This window comes from Salmo salar, chromosome 22 (assembly GCF_965601325.2).
Source record: "Salmo salar chromosome 22, fSalSal1, whole genome shotgun sequence".
In the NCBI taxonomy this organism is placed as follows: domain Eukaryota; kingdom Metazoa; phylum Chordata; class Actinopteri; order Salmoniformes; family Salmonidae; genus Salmo; species Salmo salar.
Genome location: NC_138312.1, coordinates 42768042 through 42785499, shown reverse-complemented (window position 1 = coordinate 42785499; position 17458 = coordinate 42768042). Strand labels below are relative to the sequence as shown.

At 46.7% G+C, this 17458-nt stretch overlaps 1 protein-coding gene across 6 annotated transcripts in view; it reads right to left on the bottom strand.

Annotated features, from left to right (window-relative positions):
* The window catches only part of LOC106583499 (plasma membrane calcium-transporting ATPase 1), a 157752-nt gene that overhangs the window by 29303 nt on the left and 110991 nt on the right, over positions 1 to 17458 (bottom strand). For all 6 annotated transcript variants that reach the window (XM_082967624.1, XM_014167745.3, XM_045705778.2 and 3 more), the window contains 7 exons: positions 15885 to 16064; positions 15659 to 15746; positions 15071 to 15177; positions 11154 to 11345; positions 10741 to 10954; positions 6492 to 6703; positions 1964 to 2071 (listed from right to left, as the gene is read on the bottom strand). In XM_082967624.1, the coding sequence (XP_082823750.1) occupies positions 1964 to 2071; positions 6492 to 6703; positions 10741 to 10954; positions 11154 to 11345; positions 15071 to 15177; positions 15659 to 15746; positions 15885 to 16064 (1101 nt within the window). The remainder of the gene's footprint in view (positions 1 to 1963; positions 2072 to 6491; positions 6704 to 10740; positions 10955 to 11153; positions 11346 to 15070; positions 15178 to 15658; positions 15747 to 15884; positions 16065 to 17458) is intronic.

The window sequence follows — 17458 nt, the reverse complement described above, 5'->3', positions numbered from 1 at the left end:
GGTTGTTCTCTGTCACATGACATCCCCCTCACCAGCAGTCTGATCCTCTCCTCTAATGCTCTGTTCTCTAGTGCTCTGTTCTTCTTCTGCTCCTTCTCCTGTAGATGTTGTCTCACTACAGTCCAGAGAGCAGATATGTCTCTCTCCACCTCCAACTCTCCAGGTCTAGTTATGGGGGTGTTTTTGTGCTGGACTGTTGTCTGGGTCTGTGCTGACTGGGGTGTAATCACCTGCTGTTCTAGCTCCACCTGCCTTACCTCCAGCTGGGTGAATGTATCCCTCATTTCAATGAGGGAGTAGTATTCTGTGCTGGGAGGTTGACTTTCAACTTGGGGTTGCTCGTCTGTGGGGTTATGTAATGAAGAGGTCTGGGGGTTGTCGTCTGTGGGGTTATATAATGAAAAGGTCTGGTCTGACATGCTAGGGGTGGGGGTATCTTTCTCAAGGGAGAGCTTCTCCTGCTGAGCTATTTCGTTGATTAGGTGAAAGTCCAGCTGAAACGGTTTGCGGTTGCCCTGTACCAATACTGTTCCAGACTTACAGAGATTTATATTAGCTGACTCAGAGTCCTCGTTATCTAGTATCCTGAGTTTCCACCCATCGGTAACACCCCCCTCTTAACAGTATGTTAATATAGCACTGTGCCATGCCAGGGGATGGTCTGTGTGGAAGATAAGGTTGCTTATGTTCTCATTTTTATAAAAAGTCAGCAAAAAGTCTCTTGATTTTCCATAAGGAGCTTCATTTTTTACTCTTTTCGTGTCTTATTATTCTTTACATACAGAGGGTACTGTATTTTAATTACCTCTAAACAGCAGGAGGGTGCTTCTAAGGCCTTGGTTGGGGCTCTCCTGCCATTGCTGGGCTCAAGGGCTTTAACACCTTTCGTTTCACACGCCAGTGCTAATTGAAGCTGTATCTCTATTTCCTAGCAAGCCTGGAAGCCTTAGCATTCAGGCCTTATAAAGTAAAATATACCATTGTAATGTATTTTTCTTCTGGCTTTTGAAAGTAAAAAAAGCTTCAGAATAAGCATTACTCACTCAGTTCCAGGTTGGATGGTGTTTTCAGGTTTCTGTTTGTTTGACAAAGCATTTGCTGTATATCTTGGGAATAATAATCCTTGGGTGTAGGAAGCATTCCAGGTAATTCCGTCCAAAATCAGGTTGTAGGTTTGGAGTTTTAATTTAAGGTTATGTTCTTTAGCATCCAGAATATGTCCCTGCCAAAAAAATCCAAGTTTGTCTAACTCTAAATCTATTTTTTTTAAACATGCTGAAAAAAGTGGGAGCTCATCTGCTCATGACCTGTCTCTCTCTCTCTCTCTACCTCCTACCTGAACTCAGACAACTGGCAGTGTGGGGAAGCTCATCTTTAAGGGTATGGTACCTGTCAATACACCATATGACATATCTTTCTCTGTATGTATGCCTGTGAGTGTGTGTGTGTGCAGGCAAGTGTAGGATTTTGTGTTTGTGTGTGTGTGTGTGTAGATGCGAAGGGAACAGCGTGTGTGTTTTTCAACGTGTGTGTGTGTGTGCAGAGAGAGAAGTGTGTGTGCATGTGTCTTTGAACGTGTGTGTGTTTGTGTGTGTAGTCGTAGAGGGAGTATCGTGCTGGGTTCTCGTCCTCTGGGGTGCGGGTAAATGTGGGCAGTGCTGCTTTTATGTGCGCCAGCGCTCATTACCACGGTGACTGTTGTGACGGTAACCATGGAACACGGCTGCTTTGTATTCCAGAACCCATCTCAGCGTAGCAACAGTTCCCTGGCACCTACTGTACCAGCTGCATCACACACGCACACACACACCATAGCCACACACGCATGCACGCACACACCACAGCCACACACGCACGCACACACATACATTCAAATGCACACTACAGCTACGCACGCACACATAAGCAAGCAGCTGAAGAGATTTTACATCTGTGTGTGTGTGAGAGTGTTTGTGTGTCTTACCTGTCCCCAAAGCAGCTCTCCCACTCCGATGAACACACACCAGAGCCACTGGTCGATGGTCAGAGCGGTGCAGGAGAAGGGCTTCCCTCCAACCTGGACAATGACAATCTGAGACAGAGCCACAGAATGAGTACCTGTAGAATCAAGCTGCCAAACACCACACTAACGAAGATGGGTTTCCGGCAGGTCTCGACTTTCCCAGGCCGTAATGCCCTCTAAAAAATGGCCACTGTGCCCTTGGGCTAAACATAATAATTATGGCTTCCAATTGCTGTAGCCTATTCCGAAGCACCTCTCACTCACATGGCGCCCTCAGATATCTCAATTCTTATTAGCCAATGCCTGTCATCTGACTGGGTACTTCTCAAAGGCATCGCAGCTCTGAAGTAGGCTTCAAGTGAAGATGGACACATTAGGGATGCAATGGCGCACATCCTTCTTATCGAATATTGAAGATGTTAGAAGAACTGTCCACATGTTCTTTTCGTCAGCCAACAAGATGATTAACGAACAGCAGAAGCACTACCTATGTCAATCTACTATCCCCCATAGTACAAAAGTTGACCTATTCTATTGGTCAGCTTCTTATTCTGTGCAAGAAATATTCCAAACAGACTCTGGGTCAGTTGTGGGACATGATAGATCCCAAATTAATACAACCACTGTACATCAACAAAAACTTTTAAAAGCAATGAGGCTGATGCAACAGATCAGAACGTTTAGCTTAAAATGTTGATCAACTATTAGGCAATTTCTTCACATTATAAACGCAGCAATGCGCACACAGCAGTAGGCTATAAGCGTGAATATTCCAAAATGCAATTAAAATGAAAACACCCTTCTCAAAAGTGGTTTCATATGACAGAGATTCAAATATCCTTCAGAAATGTAGAAAGAGGCCAGATCTAAAGATGCTTTAAAAATAAATACACTCTATAAAAATAAACACACTCATATATAATATATATATATATATAAACACTCCCTGTCATTTATTGACCCTGAAGAAGCCTGAAGCAGGTACAGTGATGCAGAAATGATGGTGTTTTACCCAATAAATGACTGGGAGTTATATATACACTACCGTTCAAAAGTTCGGGGTCACTTAGAAATGTCCTTGTTTTCCATGAAAACATACATGAAATGAGTTGTAAAATGAATAGGAAATATAGTCAAGAGGTTGACAATGTTATAAATAATGATTTGAATTGAAATAATAATTGTGTCCTTCAAACTTTGCTTTCGTCAAAGATTCCTCCATTTGCAGCAATTACAGCCTTGCAGACCTTTGGCATTCTAGTTGTCAATTTGTTGAGGTAATCTGAAGAGATTTCACCCCATGCTTCCTGAAGCACCTCCCACAAGTTGGATTGGGTTGATGGGCACTTCTTGCGTACCATACGGTCAAGCTGTTCCCACAACAGCTCAATAGGGTTGAGATCCGGTCTCACAAATGTTCTTCTTTGTGATCTGAACACCTCAAACTTCGATTAGTCTGTCCATAACACTTTTTTCCAATCTTCCTCTGTCCAATGTCTGTGTTCTTTTGCCCATCTTAATCTTTTCTTTTTATTAGCCAGTCTGAGATATGGCTTTTTCTTTGCAACTCTGTCTAGAAGGCCAGCATCCTGGAGTCGCCTCTTCACTGTTGACGTTGAGACTGGTGTTTTGCGGGTACTATTTAATGAAGCTGCCAGTTGAGGACTAGTGAGGCGTCTGTTTCTCAAACTAGACACTCTCACGTACTTGTCCTCTTGCTCAGTTGTGCACACATCGGTGAATTCTTAGTGACGTCTACTGCGGAAAATGACAAAAATTGCGGCAAGTGAAGCCTTGTATGTGTACCATACGGTTAAACACGGACTCAGCTACAATAGCACCGACTGTCTTGTTAAGCTCAACGGTGCTTTGTTTCATGACTCAAATGTTGTGAAGAAGATGCACTTGGGAAGAACAAAATCTGAGATGATTACAATGAATGTTTTAGGACCAAAGACTGTGCAAGATATTTTGGATGATCTGTCCCCGACCGAAGGTGAGCATGTGTATTTCTCAGTGATGCCTCAAACAAGGGAAATAGAAAAATGTTTCCAGTGTGCGTGAGATATTTCTCTGTGTCTGCTGGAGTGCAGTGCAAGTTACTTGACTTTTATGAAGACAGTGATGAAACTGCAAATGGCATACATCAAGCTCTGATGAACTGTCTGGAAAAGCATGAACTGGACATTAGACACATCACAGCCTATGCAGCAGATAATGCCAATGCCAACTTTGGAGGAAGTCCAAAAGTTCAAAATGAAGATGCTTCAGCAAAAACAGGAGAGCTTTTTTGGATACCAGACCAAGCAGCGGATGGACAAACAATTGTCAGCACAAAGGTCCAAGCAGCAACAGGACTTTGTGAAGCTCTATGACACTGTCATTACATACATTGACAAGTGGTTTGATTTCTCACCAGAAAATGTAATGGTGAAACTGAAACCGATCAGCTTCTATGAGGAGCTCTCCTTCACTGACCTGGAGCAGGTGGTGGTTGCCCTCAAAATGACAGAGACAGTCAGTATGGACCAACTCTATGAAGAGTTTTGTGCTAGCTGGGAGGAAATACAGAAAGCCAGACAGGATACCACAAAATCCACCAGTGAGAAGTTGGTGGCAGTTTTCCAAAACCTAAGGAAAGCCAACTTGATCAAAATGTTCAGGATTGTCTCATTTGTCCTCAGTGTGCCAGGCTCAAATGCCTTTGTAGAGCGGATTTTCTCTCTGACGACCATTAAAATGGTCAGACTCAAGAAACAGATGCAGCACAGAGCTGATCAAAAATGAACTTCAAATATCTGTGAACTGTGACTTGTCATGTAAGGACTTCTCTGGCTATGCAAAAGGACTGCTTGAATCAGTCAAGAGCAGCAAAAAGCAGACTTGGTGAGTGACTCATGCCCCTCTTCCTCATTTGGAATTTTATTTAAAAAAATGGTTTTTTGCTGTAAAGGTCCAAATTGTGATTTCTTTGATAAGTTATTGAGGTTTATTCATATAAGTTTACAAAATGATACAGTTTTAGTAAAGCTATAGACTAAATTGAATATAATTTGTTTTTGCCTTTCCAATTGAATAAGAATATACACTGTATATTCATTCATTCACACAACATCATACCCACACCGCCGTGGCACCGTGGACTGGCACGCCACCTTTTGTCCCTTATTTGGTAGTGAGAAAGTTGGCAACACTAAGTGCTTGATGCCATCTGTCAAGCATGGTGGAGGCAATGTGATGGTCTGGGGGTGCTTTGGCAGTGGTAAAGTGGGAGATTTGTACAGGGTAAAAGGGATCTTGAAGAAGGAAGGCTATCACTCTATTTTGCAACACATTGCTATACCCTGTGGACGGCGCTTAATTGGAGCCAATTTCCTCCTACAACAAGACAATGACCCAAAGCACACCTCCAAACTATGAAATCACTAAATAGTGATTTAGGGAAGAAGCAGCCAGCTGGTATTCTGTCTATAATGGAGTGGCAGGCACAGTCACCGGATCTCAACCCTATTGAGCTGTTGTGGGAGCAGCTTGACCGTATGGTACGTAAGAAGTGCCCATCAAGCCAATCCAACTTGTGGGAGGTGCTTCAGGAAGCATGGGGCAAACTTTCTTCAGATTACCTCAACCAATTGACAACTAGAATGCCAAAGGTCTGCAAATGGAGGATCCTCCATTGCGGGGGTTCGATTACTGGAGGATTATTTAATGGAGGATTATTTGACGAAAGCAAAGTTTGAAGGACACAATTATTATTTCAATTAAAAATCATTATTTATAACCTTGTCAACGTCTTGACTATATTTCCTATTCATTTTGCAACTCATTTCATGTATGTTTTCATGGAAAACAAGGACATTTCTAAGTGACCCCAAACTTTTGAACGGTAGTGTTAATGCTATCACCTACACTTCGACATGTAGGCTAAATATGTACGTACATTAACATACACTTGTGTTTTTTATTAACAGAATAGCTAGTATTTAATTGAAGGCTAAATGGCCTTGCCCATAAAATCATGAAATTCCAGGCCTGGGTTTACAGTCTGTGTGTGTGTGTGTGTGTGTGTGTGTGTGTGTGTGTGTGTGTGTGTGTGTGTGTGTGTGTGTGTGTGTGGACGTGTTTAACTATTCTTGTGGCATTTTGTTAGTCCACATGAGATCAAATTATATCTCTAGGGGGTTTAGGGTTGAGGTTAGAATTATTGTTAAGGTTAGAATTATGTTAAGGGTTAGGAGTTAGGGTTAAGTTTAGGTTTCGGGTTAAGTTTAGGTTTAAGGTTATGTTTTTGGGTTAAGGTTAGGGTTAAGGTTAGGGTAAGAGTACAGGTTAGGGTTAAGTTTAGGGTAAGGGGTTAGGGAAAATAGGACTGAATTGTGTGTCCCCACAGGGGTAGCTGTACAAGACTGTGTGTGATATATGTGTTTATGTTTGTGAGTTTATGTCTGTCTGTGTGTGTCTACAGTAGGTACAGTATGTGTGTTTGTACCTGCAGGACGAAGGTTCCCAGGACCACACTACAGAAGATGGGGTTACGGTAGATGGCCTCAAAAACGTTCCTCTCTCCGTGGATCTTCCTGGCATTGATCTCGTTGAACAGCTGCATCATGACAAACACGTTGAACACGATGGTGTAGTGCTCCGATGGCGGCGAGTGGAGGGGCGCGTTGCGCCCACTGTCGATGTTAAAGAAGTTCTCTCCTGGGAGAGCAAACAGGATAACAGTTATATGTGATCTTAATTCACCTTTTGTTTAAGCAAACATCTCTTTAATTTAGCATTAAAAAAAAATCCCCATCAAAATCCGTCAGTTTAAGTTAGAGATGTTTTTTTTTTTATATAGGCTGTGTCTCAATCATTACGTCCGCCAATGTCAGCCTTCCGCATCTGCATCTGGAAAGTGGCAGAGCTACAGTGTCGTTTGTGAGACCAGGAGACATTCTTAAATGGAAGAAGTTTGGAACCACCAAGACTCTTCCTAGAGCTGGCCGCCCGGTCAAACTTAGCAATCAGGGGAGAAGGGCCTTGGTCAGGGGGATGACCAAGAACCCATTGGTCACTCTGACAAAGCTCCAGAGTTCCTCTGTGGAGATGGGAGAACCTTCCAGAAGGACAACCATCTCTGCAGCACTCCACCAATCAGGCCTTTATGGTAGAGTGGCCAGACTGAAGCTACTCCTGTCAGAGTGACCATCGGGTTCTTCTCCCCCGATTGCTCAGTTTTCCCGGGCAGCCCGCTCTAGGAACAGTCTTGGTGGGGTCGAAACTTCTTCCATTTAAGAATGATGGAGGCCACTGTGTTCTTGGACCTTCAGTGCTGCAGAAATGTTATGGTACCCTTCCCCAGATCTGTGCCTCGACATAATCCTGTCTTGGAGCTCTATGGACAATTTGTTCGACCTCAATGCTTGGTTTTTGCTCTGAAATGCACTGTCAACTGTGGGACCTTATATAGACAGGTATGTGCCTATGGTTATGGTTATCTGTAAGAGGAACGTATATGGTGGGGTCAAATAAGGTTGGATATGAGCCAGGGGCTTGAAATGTTACTGAGTAAGAGAAAGGCAATCACAGGGTTGCAGTCACTGATAAGGGTGTATAGCTGTGGATTAGTGAGGAATGGGGGCAGAGGTCAGGTCAGGTCACATTAAGGGAGAAGGAACAGTTTATTACCCACATCAATTCACTTCTTGTATAGCAAAAAAGATGTAATGTTTAGAGGAAAGGAGGAGACTCCACCTAAAGTAGGGTATATATACTTGCGCTGGTGGGAACATGTCTTTGTCTTATGCAGCTGTGTGACCCATTGGGTGAATAAACTTGGTCTGAGCTTTACTAGTCGTCCGTGAGTTTTGACTCTGTTCATTTAGAACATAACAATGATCAATGGAAACAGGATGCACCTGAGCTCAATTTTGAGTCTCATAGCAAAGGGTCTGAATACTTCAGTAAAACATTTTTCGATTTTATTTTATTTGCTAAAATAAAACCTGTTCTCGCTTATTCATTATGGGGTATTGTGTGTAGACTGCTAAGGATTATTATTTATTTAATACATTTTAGAGGATATAACAAAACGTGGAAAAAGTCAAGGGGTCTGAATACCTTCCAAAAGCACTGTATTTTCCTAACCCCGTGTGTTCCAGTGCGGTCTTAACCCCGTGTGTTCCAGTGCGGTCTTAACCCCGTGTGTTCCAGTGCGGTCTTAACCCCGTGTGTTCCAGTGCGGTCTTAACCCCGTGTGTTCCAGTGCGGTCTTAACCCCGTGTGTTCCAGTGCGGTCTTAACCCCGTGTGTTCCAGTGCGGTCTTAACCCCGTGTGTTCCAGTGCGGTCTAACCCCGTGTGTTCCAGTGCGGTCTTAACCCCGTGTGTTCCAATGCGGTCTTAACCTGTTAGGGCTAGGGGGCAGTATTGACACGGCTGGATAAAAAAAACATACCCGATTTAATCTGGTTACCACTCCTACCCAGTAACTAGAATATGCATATACTTATTACATATGGATAGAAAACACCCTAAATTTTCTAAAACTGTTTGAATGGTGTCTGTGAGTATAACAGAACTCATTTGGCAGGCAAAACCCTGAGACATTTTCTGACAGGAAGTGGATACCTGATGTGTTGTATTACCTTTAAACCTATCCCATTGAAAAACACAGGGGCTGAGGAATATTTTGGCACTTCCTATTGCTTCCACTAGATGTCACCAGCCTTTACAAAGTGTTTTGAGTCTTCTGGAGGGAGATCTGACCGAACAAGAGCCATGGAACGATGATGGCCCATTAGACACCTGGCGCGCGAGTTCATGTTGGGTACCCTCGTTCCAATACGTTATAAAAGAGTATGCATTCGTCCACCTTGAATATTATTCATGTTCTGGTTAAAAAAGGCCCTAATGATTTATGCTATACAACGTTTGACATGTTTGAACGAACGTAAATATATTTTTTCCCCTCGTTCATGACGAGAAGTCCGGCTGGCTTAGATCATGTGCTAACAAGACGGAGATTTTTGGACATAAATGATGAGCTTTTTTGAACAAAACTACATTCGTTATGGACCTGTGATACCTGGAAGTGACATCTGATGAAGAGAATCAAAGGTAATGGATTATTTACATAGTATTTTTGATTTTAGATCTCCCCAACATGACGTCTAGTCTGTATCGCAACGCGTATTTTTCTGGGCGCAGTGCTCAGATTATTGCAAAGTGTGATTTCCCAGTAAGGTTATTTTTAAATCTGGCAAGTTGATTGCGTTCAAGAGATGTAAATCTATAATTCTTTAAATGACAATATAATATTTTACCAATGTTTTCTAATTTTAATTATTTAATTTGTGACGCTGACTTGACTGCCGGTTATTGGAGGGAAACGATTTCCTCAACATCAATGCCATAGTAAAACGCTGTTTTTGGATATAAATATGGACTTGATAGAAGTAAAAATGCATGCATTGTCTAACATAATGTCCTAGGAGTGTCATCTGATGGAGATTGTAAAAGGTTAGTGCATCATTTTAGCTGGTTTTATGGTTTTGGTGACCCTGTCTTTGAATTGACAAAACATTACACACAACTCTTGTAAATGTACTGTCCTAACATACTCTAAATTTATGCTTTCGCCGTAAAACCTTTTTGAAATCGTAAAACGTGGTTAGATTAAGGAGATGTTTATCTTTCAAAGGGTGTAAAATAGTTGTATGTTTGAAAAATTTGAATTTTGACATTTATTTGGATTCAAATTTGCCGCTCTTGAAATGCACCTGCTGTTGATGGAGTGCACCACGGGTGGCACGCTAGCGTCCCACCTAGCCCATAGAGGTTAACCCCGTGTGTTCCAGTGCGGTCTTAACCCTGTGTGTTCCAGTGCGGTCTAAACCCCGTGTGTTCCAGTGCGGTCTAAACCCCGTGTGTTCCAGTGCGGTCTAAACCCCGTGTGTTCCAGTTCGGCCTAACTCTGTTTGTTCCAGTTCGGCCTAACTCTGTTTGTTCCAGTTCGGCCTAACTCTGTTTGTTCCAGTTCGGCCTAACTCTGTTTGTTCCAGTTCGGCCTAACTCTGTTTGTTCCAGTTCGGCCTAACTCTGTTTGTTCCAGTTCGGCCTAACTCTGTTTGTTCCAGTTCGGCCTAACTCTGTTTGTTCCAGTTCGATCTAACTCTGTTTGTTCCAGTTCGGCCTAACTCTGTTTGTTCCAGTTCGGCCTAACTCTGTTTGTTCCAGTTCGATCTAACTCTGTTTGTTCCAGTTCGGCCTAACTCTGTTTGTTCCAGTTCGATCTAACTCTGTTTGTTCCAGTTCGGCCTAACTCTGTTTGTTCCAGTTCGGCCTAACTCTGTTTGTTCCAGTTCGGCCTAACTCTGTTTGTTCCAGTTCGATCTAACTCTGTTTGTTCCAGTTCGGCCTAACTCTGTTTGTTCCAGTTCGGCCTAACTCTGTTTGTTCCAGTTCAATCTAACTCTGTTTGTTCCAGTTCGGCCTAACTCTGTTTGTTCCAGTTCGGCCTAACTCTGTTTGTTCCAGTTCGATCTAACTCTGTTTGTTCCAGTTCGGCCTAACTCTGTTTGTTCCAGTTCGGCCTAACTCTGTTTGTTCCAGTTCGGCCTAACTCTGTTTGTTCCAGTTCGGCCTAACTCTGTTTGTTCCAGTTCGATCTAACTCTGTTTGTTCCAGTTCGATCTAACTCTGTTTGTTCCAGTTCGGCCTAACTCTGTTTGTTCCAGTGTGTGATGGTCTCACCAGCGAACAGCAGGGTGAAGATGATTGTGAGCTGATAGACGGCATGACCCAGGATGTTCTTCATCATGGTGCGGGAGATTAGGGGCTTGTTGCGGCCGTACGGCTTCCTCAGCAACAGGGACTCAGTGGGGGGCTCGGTGGCTAGGGCTAGGGAAGCCAGGGTGTCCATGATCAGGTTAACCCACAACATCTGCACCGCTTTCAGAGGAGAGTCCTGGAGAGAAAAGGGAGGGTGAGGGGTAAGCGTGATGCACCCTTAAGCAATGTACTTAACCCTAATTGCTCCTGTCAATCTGGATAAGAGCGTCTGCTAAATTATTCAAATATAAAATAGAGACAGGACGGTAGAGAAAGAAAGATTGGAGTGGGAGAAAATGAAAGCATCCCAATGTTAACTTTGGTGCGTGTGTTACCTGTGTGATGCATGCGCCAGTGAAGGCCACGATGACGGCCACCACGTTGACAGTGAGCTGGAACTGGAGGAACTTGGAGATGCTGTCATAGACATTGCGGCCCCACATGACAGCCTTGACGATGCTAGTGAAGTTATCGTCAGTCAGAATGATATCTGACGCTTCCTTAGCCACGTCCGTACCGGCGATACCCTATCAGGAGACAGAGATGGAGGGGTTAAATCTATGGGGATTACAATGAGGTTAATGACGATGGTTATATCTGTGATGGTTCCCATAATTTTCATATGATTTTACATATGCGCCCTCCACTGAAACTACGCTGTTTTCAGCCCAAACTAACTAAACTTCATCCCAACTGACACTTTCCATCTCCATCATTGACATTTTTGTTGGTGGTTGTTTTACTTTTTATGCACATGGAGATTCGTTGAAAATCGTTATACAAGTAAAAAAATGTATGTATATTCTCTTTATTTAAAATGAATTGCATTTATGTAGCACTTTTCATTAGATCTCAATTGCTATACTGTATGGGGAACACATCATCCACCATCAAAGTGTAACACCCATCATTTTGAGCCAGATGTGACCTCGGTTTCATTCAGTTAGGGACAAGAACCAGCTACATCATTGACAGCTGTTGAGTGGTTAGCGGTTCAGGACAAAATGGCTGCCGTGCATAAAAGCCAGGTGGATGATGGTGAGAAACCTAGTTTTGAGTCCTGTTGAAAAGAACTAGTGTGCCTACAAGCAACCTATCAGCATATCATTATAGGTTGGCTCTGCATTCCACCCCTTTGACATCTGCCCTTTTCTCCTCTCAATCATGTGAATCAATTCACTTTGGAGAAGGGTAGGAGAGAAAAGCTAGCTATTAAAAAGTATTTTATTTCTCCGCAATCCTTCGTTTAGACAGGAGATTTAGGGCAAATAACGCCCTGGGCTATATCATTATCCTTTCTATTTTCAATTACTGTGCATAACATTTTCTTCCTCTTTCGCTCTCTCTGTCTCCCTCCGTCTCCCTCTCTCTTTCTCCCTGTCCCTCTCTCCCTCCGTCTCCCTCTTTCTCCCTGACCCTCTCTCTCCCTCTCCCTCCGTCTCCCTCTCTCTTTCTCCCTGTCTCTCCCTCTCCCTCCGTCTCCCTCTCTCTTTCTCCCTGTCTCTCCCTCTCCCTCCCTCCGTCTCCCTCTCTCTTTCTCCCTGTCTCTCCCTCTCCCTCCCTCCGTCTCCCTCGCTCTTTCTCCCTGTCTCTCCCTCTCCCTCCCTCCGTCTCCCTCTCTCTTTCTCCCTGTCTCTCCCTCTCCCTCCCTCCGTCTCCCTCTCTCTTTCTCCCTGTCTCTCCCCTCCCTCCGTCTCCCTCTCTCTTTCTCCCTGTCCCTCCCCCCTCTCCCTTTCTCCCTGTCCCTCCCTCTCTCTTTCTCCCTGTCTCTCCCTCTCCCTCCTTCTCCCTGTCTCTCCCTCTCCCTCCGTCTCCTCTCTCTCCCTCTGTCTCCCTCTCTTTCTCCCTGTCCCTCTCTCCCCCTCTTTCTCCCTGTCCCTCTCTCCCTCTCCCTCCGTCTCCCTCTGTCAGTCCGTCCGTCCGTCCCCCTCCGTCCGTCTCCCTCCCTCCGTCTCCCTCCCTCCGTCTCGCCTCCCTCCGTCCGTCTCAGCCTGTCTCCCTCCGTCCGTCTCCCTCCCTCCGTCCGTCTCAGCCTGTCTCCCTCCGTCCGTCCGTCCGTCCGTCTCAGCCTGTCTCCCTCCGTCCGTCCGTCCGTCCGTCCGTCTCAGCCTGTCTCCCTCCGTCCGTCCGTCCGTCCGTCCGTCCGTCTCAGCCTGTCTCCCTCCGTCCGTCCGTCCGTCCGTCTCAGCCTGTCTCCCTCCGTCCGTCCGTCCGTCCGTCTCAGCCTGTCTCCCTCCGTCCGTCCGTCCGTCCGTCTCAGCCTGTCTCCCTCCGTCCTTCCGTCCGTCTCAGCCTGTCTCCCTCCGTCCTTCCGTCCGTCTCAGCCTGTCTCCCTCCGTCCGTCCGTCCGTCTCAGCCTGTCTCCCTCCGTCCGTCCGTCTCAGCCTGTCTCCCTCCGTCCGTCCGTCTCAGCCTGTCTCCCTCCGTCCTTCCGTCCGTCTCAGCCTGTCTCCCTCCGTCCGTCCGTCCGTCTCAGCCTGTCTCCCTCCGTCCGTCCGTCTCAGCCTGTCTCCGTCCGTCCGCCCGTCTCCGTCCGTCCGTCTGCCTGTCTCCGTCCGTCCGTCTCAGCCTGTCTCCGTCTCCGTCCGTCTGCCTGTCTCCGTCTGTCTGTCTGTCCGTCTGCCTGTCTCCGTCTGTCCGTCTGTCCGCCCGCCTGCCTCCGTCTGTCTGTCTGTCCGCCCGCCTGCCTCCGTCTGTCCGTCCGCCCGCCTGCCTCCGTCTGTCCGTCCGCCCGTCTCCGCCTGCCTCCGTCTGTCTGTCCGTCCGCCCGCCTCCGTCTGTCTGTCCGCCCGCCCGCCTCCGTCTGTCTGTCCGCCCGCCCGCCTCCGTCTGTCTGTCCGCCCGCCCGCCTCCGTCTGTCCGCCCGCCCGCCTCCGTCTGTCCGTCCGCCTGCCTCCGTCTGTCCGTCTGTCCGTCTGCCTGCCTCCGTCTGTCTGTCTGTCCGCCCGCCCGTCTCCGCCTCCGTCTGTCTGTCCGCCCGCCCGCCTCCGTCTGTCTGTCTGTCCGCCCGCCTGCCTCCGTCTGTCCGTCCGCCTGCCTCCGTCTGTCTGTCCGCCCGCCCGCCTCCGTCTGTCTGTCCGCCCGCCCGCCCGCCTCCGTCTGTCTGCCCGCCCGCCCGCCTCCGTCTGTCTGCCCGCCCGCCCGCCCGCCTCCGTCTGTCTGCCCGCCCGCCCGCCCGCCTCCGTCTGTCTGTCCGCCCGCCCGCCTCCGTCTGTCTGTCCGCCCGCCCGCCTCCGTCTGTCTGTCCGCCCGCCTGCCTCCGTCCGTCTGTTCTGCCCGCCCGCCCGCCTCCGTCCGTCTGTCCCGCCTGACTCCGTCTGCCTGCCTCCGTGTGTCTGCCTCCGTCTGTCTGCCTCCGTCTGCCTGCCTCCGTCTGCCTGCCTCCGTCTGTCTGCCTCCGTCTGTCTGCCTCCGTCTGTCTGCCTCCGTCTGTCTGCCTCCGTCTGTCTGCCTCCGTCTGTCTGCCTCCGTCTGTCTGCCTCCGTCTGTCTGTCTCTCGCTAGCATATGTTTTGCTGAATGTCTTCAACACCATTAACTGCTCTTCCTGCCTCTTCCGTGTTGCTAATTTATTCCCAGCCAGTCACCCAAGCTGTGGGGTCTCTCTGTTAGTGTGACGGGCTTGAAGAGGACGTGTAGCCCACTGAACGGCAGTCAAATGGGCGCCGTTCATCTCTCTAAGGAGGAGAAGGTAGGCTGTCTGGATGAGTGTGAAGCTGATGATATTAGGCTGGGATTTAACTGAACCACAGGGGCGACTGGCAACCCAGAACATCGCTCCTCACAACGCCATACTGGCACAGACTGCCAAGTACACAAATAGATACACAGATTAACTAGCAGAATCAGATGCAAAAAAAATAAATCATTTTATTGGTCACATACACATATTTAGCAGATGTTACTGCGGGTGTAACTCACACACACTCACTCACTCCTATTCTGTAATCCCCAAACCCAGAGGTCCTTCTACTTAGGGTACAGTGTATGTGAATGCAGGGGTTTGTCTGGTGATAAGCAGATTTATCCAAACATTACTATTGATTTATTATCTAATTACACAGCCATCGTAGTGGAGGCACTTTGGAGTAAATTGGAGAGTTGCAGAGATAAGGTTTGGGCAAAATGAGCTTTTCATGGCTGTAGTGTAATTGTAATTATTGATAGGTTTTCTCTAAGAGGGAGTAAAAAAAATAAGGAACGTAGTGACAAGGGAACCATATAAACAGACTGATATGAATGGAGAGAGTTACCATAGCAAATCCAACATCAGCCTTCTTCAGGGCGGGGCCATCGTTAGTTCCGTCGCCTGTCACAGCCACCACCTGTCGTGTCTCGAGGACGGTGCTGTCCATGATACCTGAGGGAGAGAAACAATACCACACCCCTCAGATCTCAACACACAGGACAGCAGTATAAATATTCACTGAGACAGACACCCATGGAATCGAATTCTTTGGGAGGAACATAACTAACAAATGCTGTCCCCCAATATTTCGAAAAGGCCTTTTTCCCATTTAATACGCTTTTTCAGTCACAGAACTTCAGTGTTTCTTTCGGTTAGTCTTCTAGTCAAGTGTCCATATTCATGACCCACACCTGCATTATGCTTTCCCTGGCCCATCCTTCTCTCTCTCTCCACCCCTCCACTGCCCCCCAACTGAGATGAAACTGGCTAGTCTTTGAAGAGAACTGGGTTGGGCTGAGGGGGGTGGCAGTGCTACAGACCCCTGGGTCCAATGTGTGTGTGTGTCTATCACAGAAGAAAGAGATTACACATTTCTGGAAGGAAAAGGGAGGGAAAACAAGAAAAGGAGAGATATGTGACAGCTTTAACCCACCTTTGACCAGAGTGTGTTTGTCAGTGGGAGAGGAACGAGCCAGCACACGCAGCTTGGGCCACACCTTATCCAGACGCTCTTGCTCCACCTAGAGCACAGGAGTACACAGTGTCAGAGGGGCTATATCTCTACTACTATATAATTTACGTCCCCATGCCGGTCTCACCTCTATTATATAATTATAAAAGTCCCCCTTTCAAAATAAAAGTCCTGTGGTGTGTCTCACCTCTCCCTGGTCATTACGGATCAGCTGGTTGAACTCTTTGCCCTCCAGACACAGGAAGTCCTCGCCCGGCAACAGGATGCCACACTTGGTTGCTATGGCACGGGCGGTGTTGATGTTGTCCCCGGTAACCATGCGCACGGTGATGCCAGCCCTCTGGCACTTTAGGATAGCATCAGGTACCTTTAGGGGAGGGAGGAGAGAGTCATGAATAAGTTCACTACAAGGACATTGGTCATCTAGTATTGTGTAGTTATATGTCCACTTAAAAATGAAAAATACATTTATTGGTATAGTACCAGTGCTGATCTCAGACCAGTGTGTGTAAGGTATGCGTGTATCTGAGTGTATTCTGTATGTGTATTCCCCTCCACACTTTCCCTACTCCATTTTGTACCACCGTTGATCTCAGTAACAGTGTCGCAGGTTATTTTCGTCTCCCTCTCTCAGCACGACAGTGTGAATCCCTGACAGCTTCTGCTCATTCCAGCGCGACCTCTCAACCCTCTGTGCGTGTGAGTCTCTCTCTCGTGTGTCTGAGTGAAATCTTGTGTAATTATCCACCCTCAGCTATGTGATGAGTCACTCCTCATTAGACCAATTAGATCACTTATTTATAGATCATTAGAAACCCCCCACAGACGTCTGCCTGTCAATCACACCGCTGAGCCCCCAACCCCTTCCCCCACCCCGCCTGCCCTCACACAAACCACTAAACGTGTAGCTACACTGTCTACACAACCCTCCCCCCACCCCCCACAATAACACAGAATCCTAAGGAAATAAATAACCCACTATGGTGGAATGCTCCCACACTAGCACTGGCAGACCACCTCATGTAAACATCCACTCACAGACCTACAATCGCTAACTCTTCAATGTTCCCCAAACAGTCACCCACATCTTTGTTTGCCTTTAGTTTGAACCATGATAACATCTCTTATGCTTTGCATTTTCCCTCAGTAATGCATTTGAATAATAAAATGACGCAGGTGTTCTTTCCCCATCTATCATGGTAATGAAGGGTGCCTCATCTCCATTATTAATGGATGATATTAGTGAATATTCTACATACCAGAAGCTCATTTCAGAGACGCTGCTGTCAGGTAAATATCAGCGCTAAAGTGCACAGCCATTATAAATATCCTAGCATGGCTGCTACAGTACAGTCCCTTTCCGCTAGCAGCCCTTCCCTTCCAACCCTATTGGGAACTGGTAGAGTGTCTGTCACCCGCTGGCTACAAAGCTATTTCCATCCACTATGTTATCTGCTGCAGCTTGACATTCAGAAGTCTAATGACTATCAGTGAGTCATGTGAAAGACACAGCAAGTGGCGGTCGGGTGGAGCAAGAAACTAGCTAATTTGTTACAGCCACACTCTTTAAAATGGCTGTATCAGCAGGATTCATAATGCTGTTTTCACCAGCACAGTGTTCAGCACACTGTCCGCCATATTGGCACCAAAAGCTTGTTGATATTACATTTACATTGTAATTCGCAGGTTCACGGACTCTGGCTGGGGCTACAGAGAAGACTCTTTAGGAGACAAGAGGGCCATTTCAGTTCTCTAGGGCCG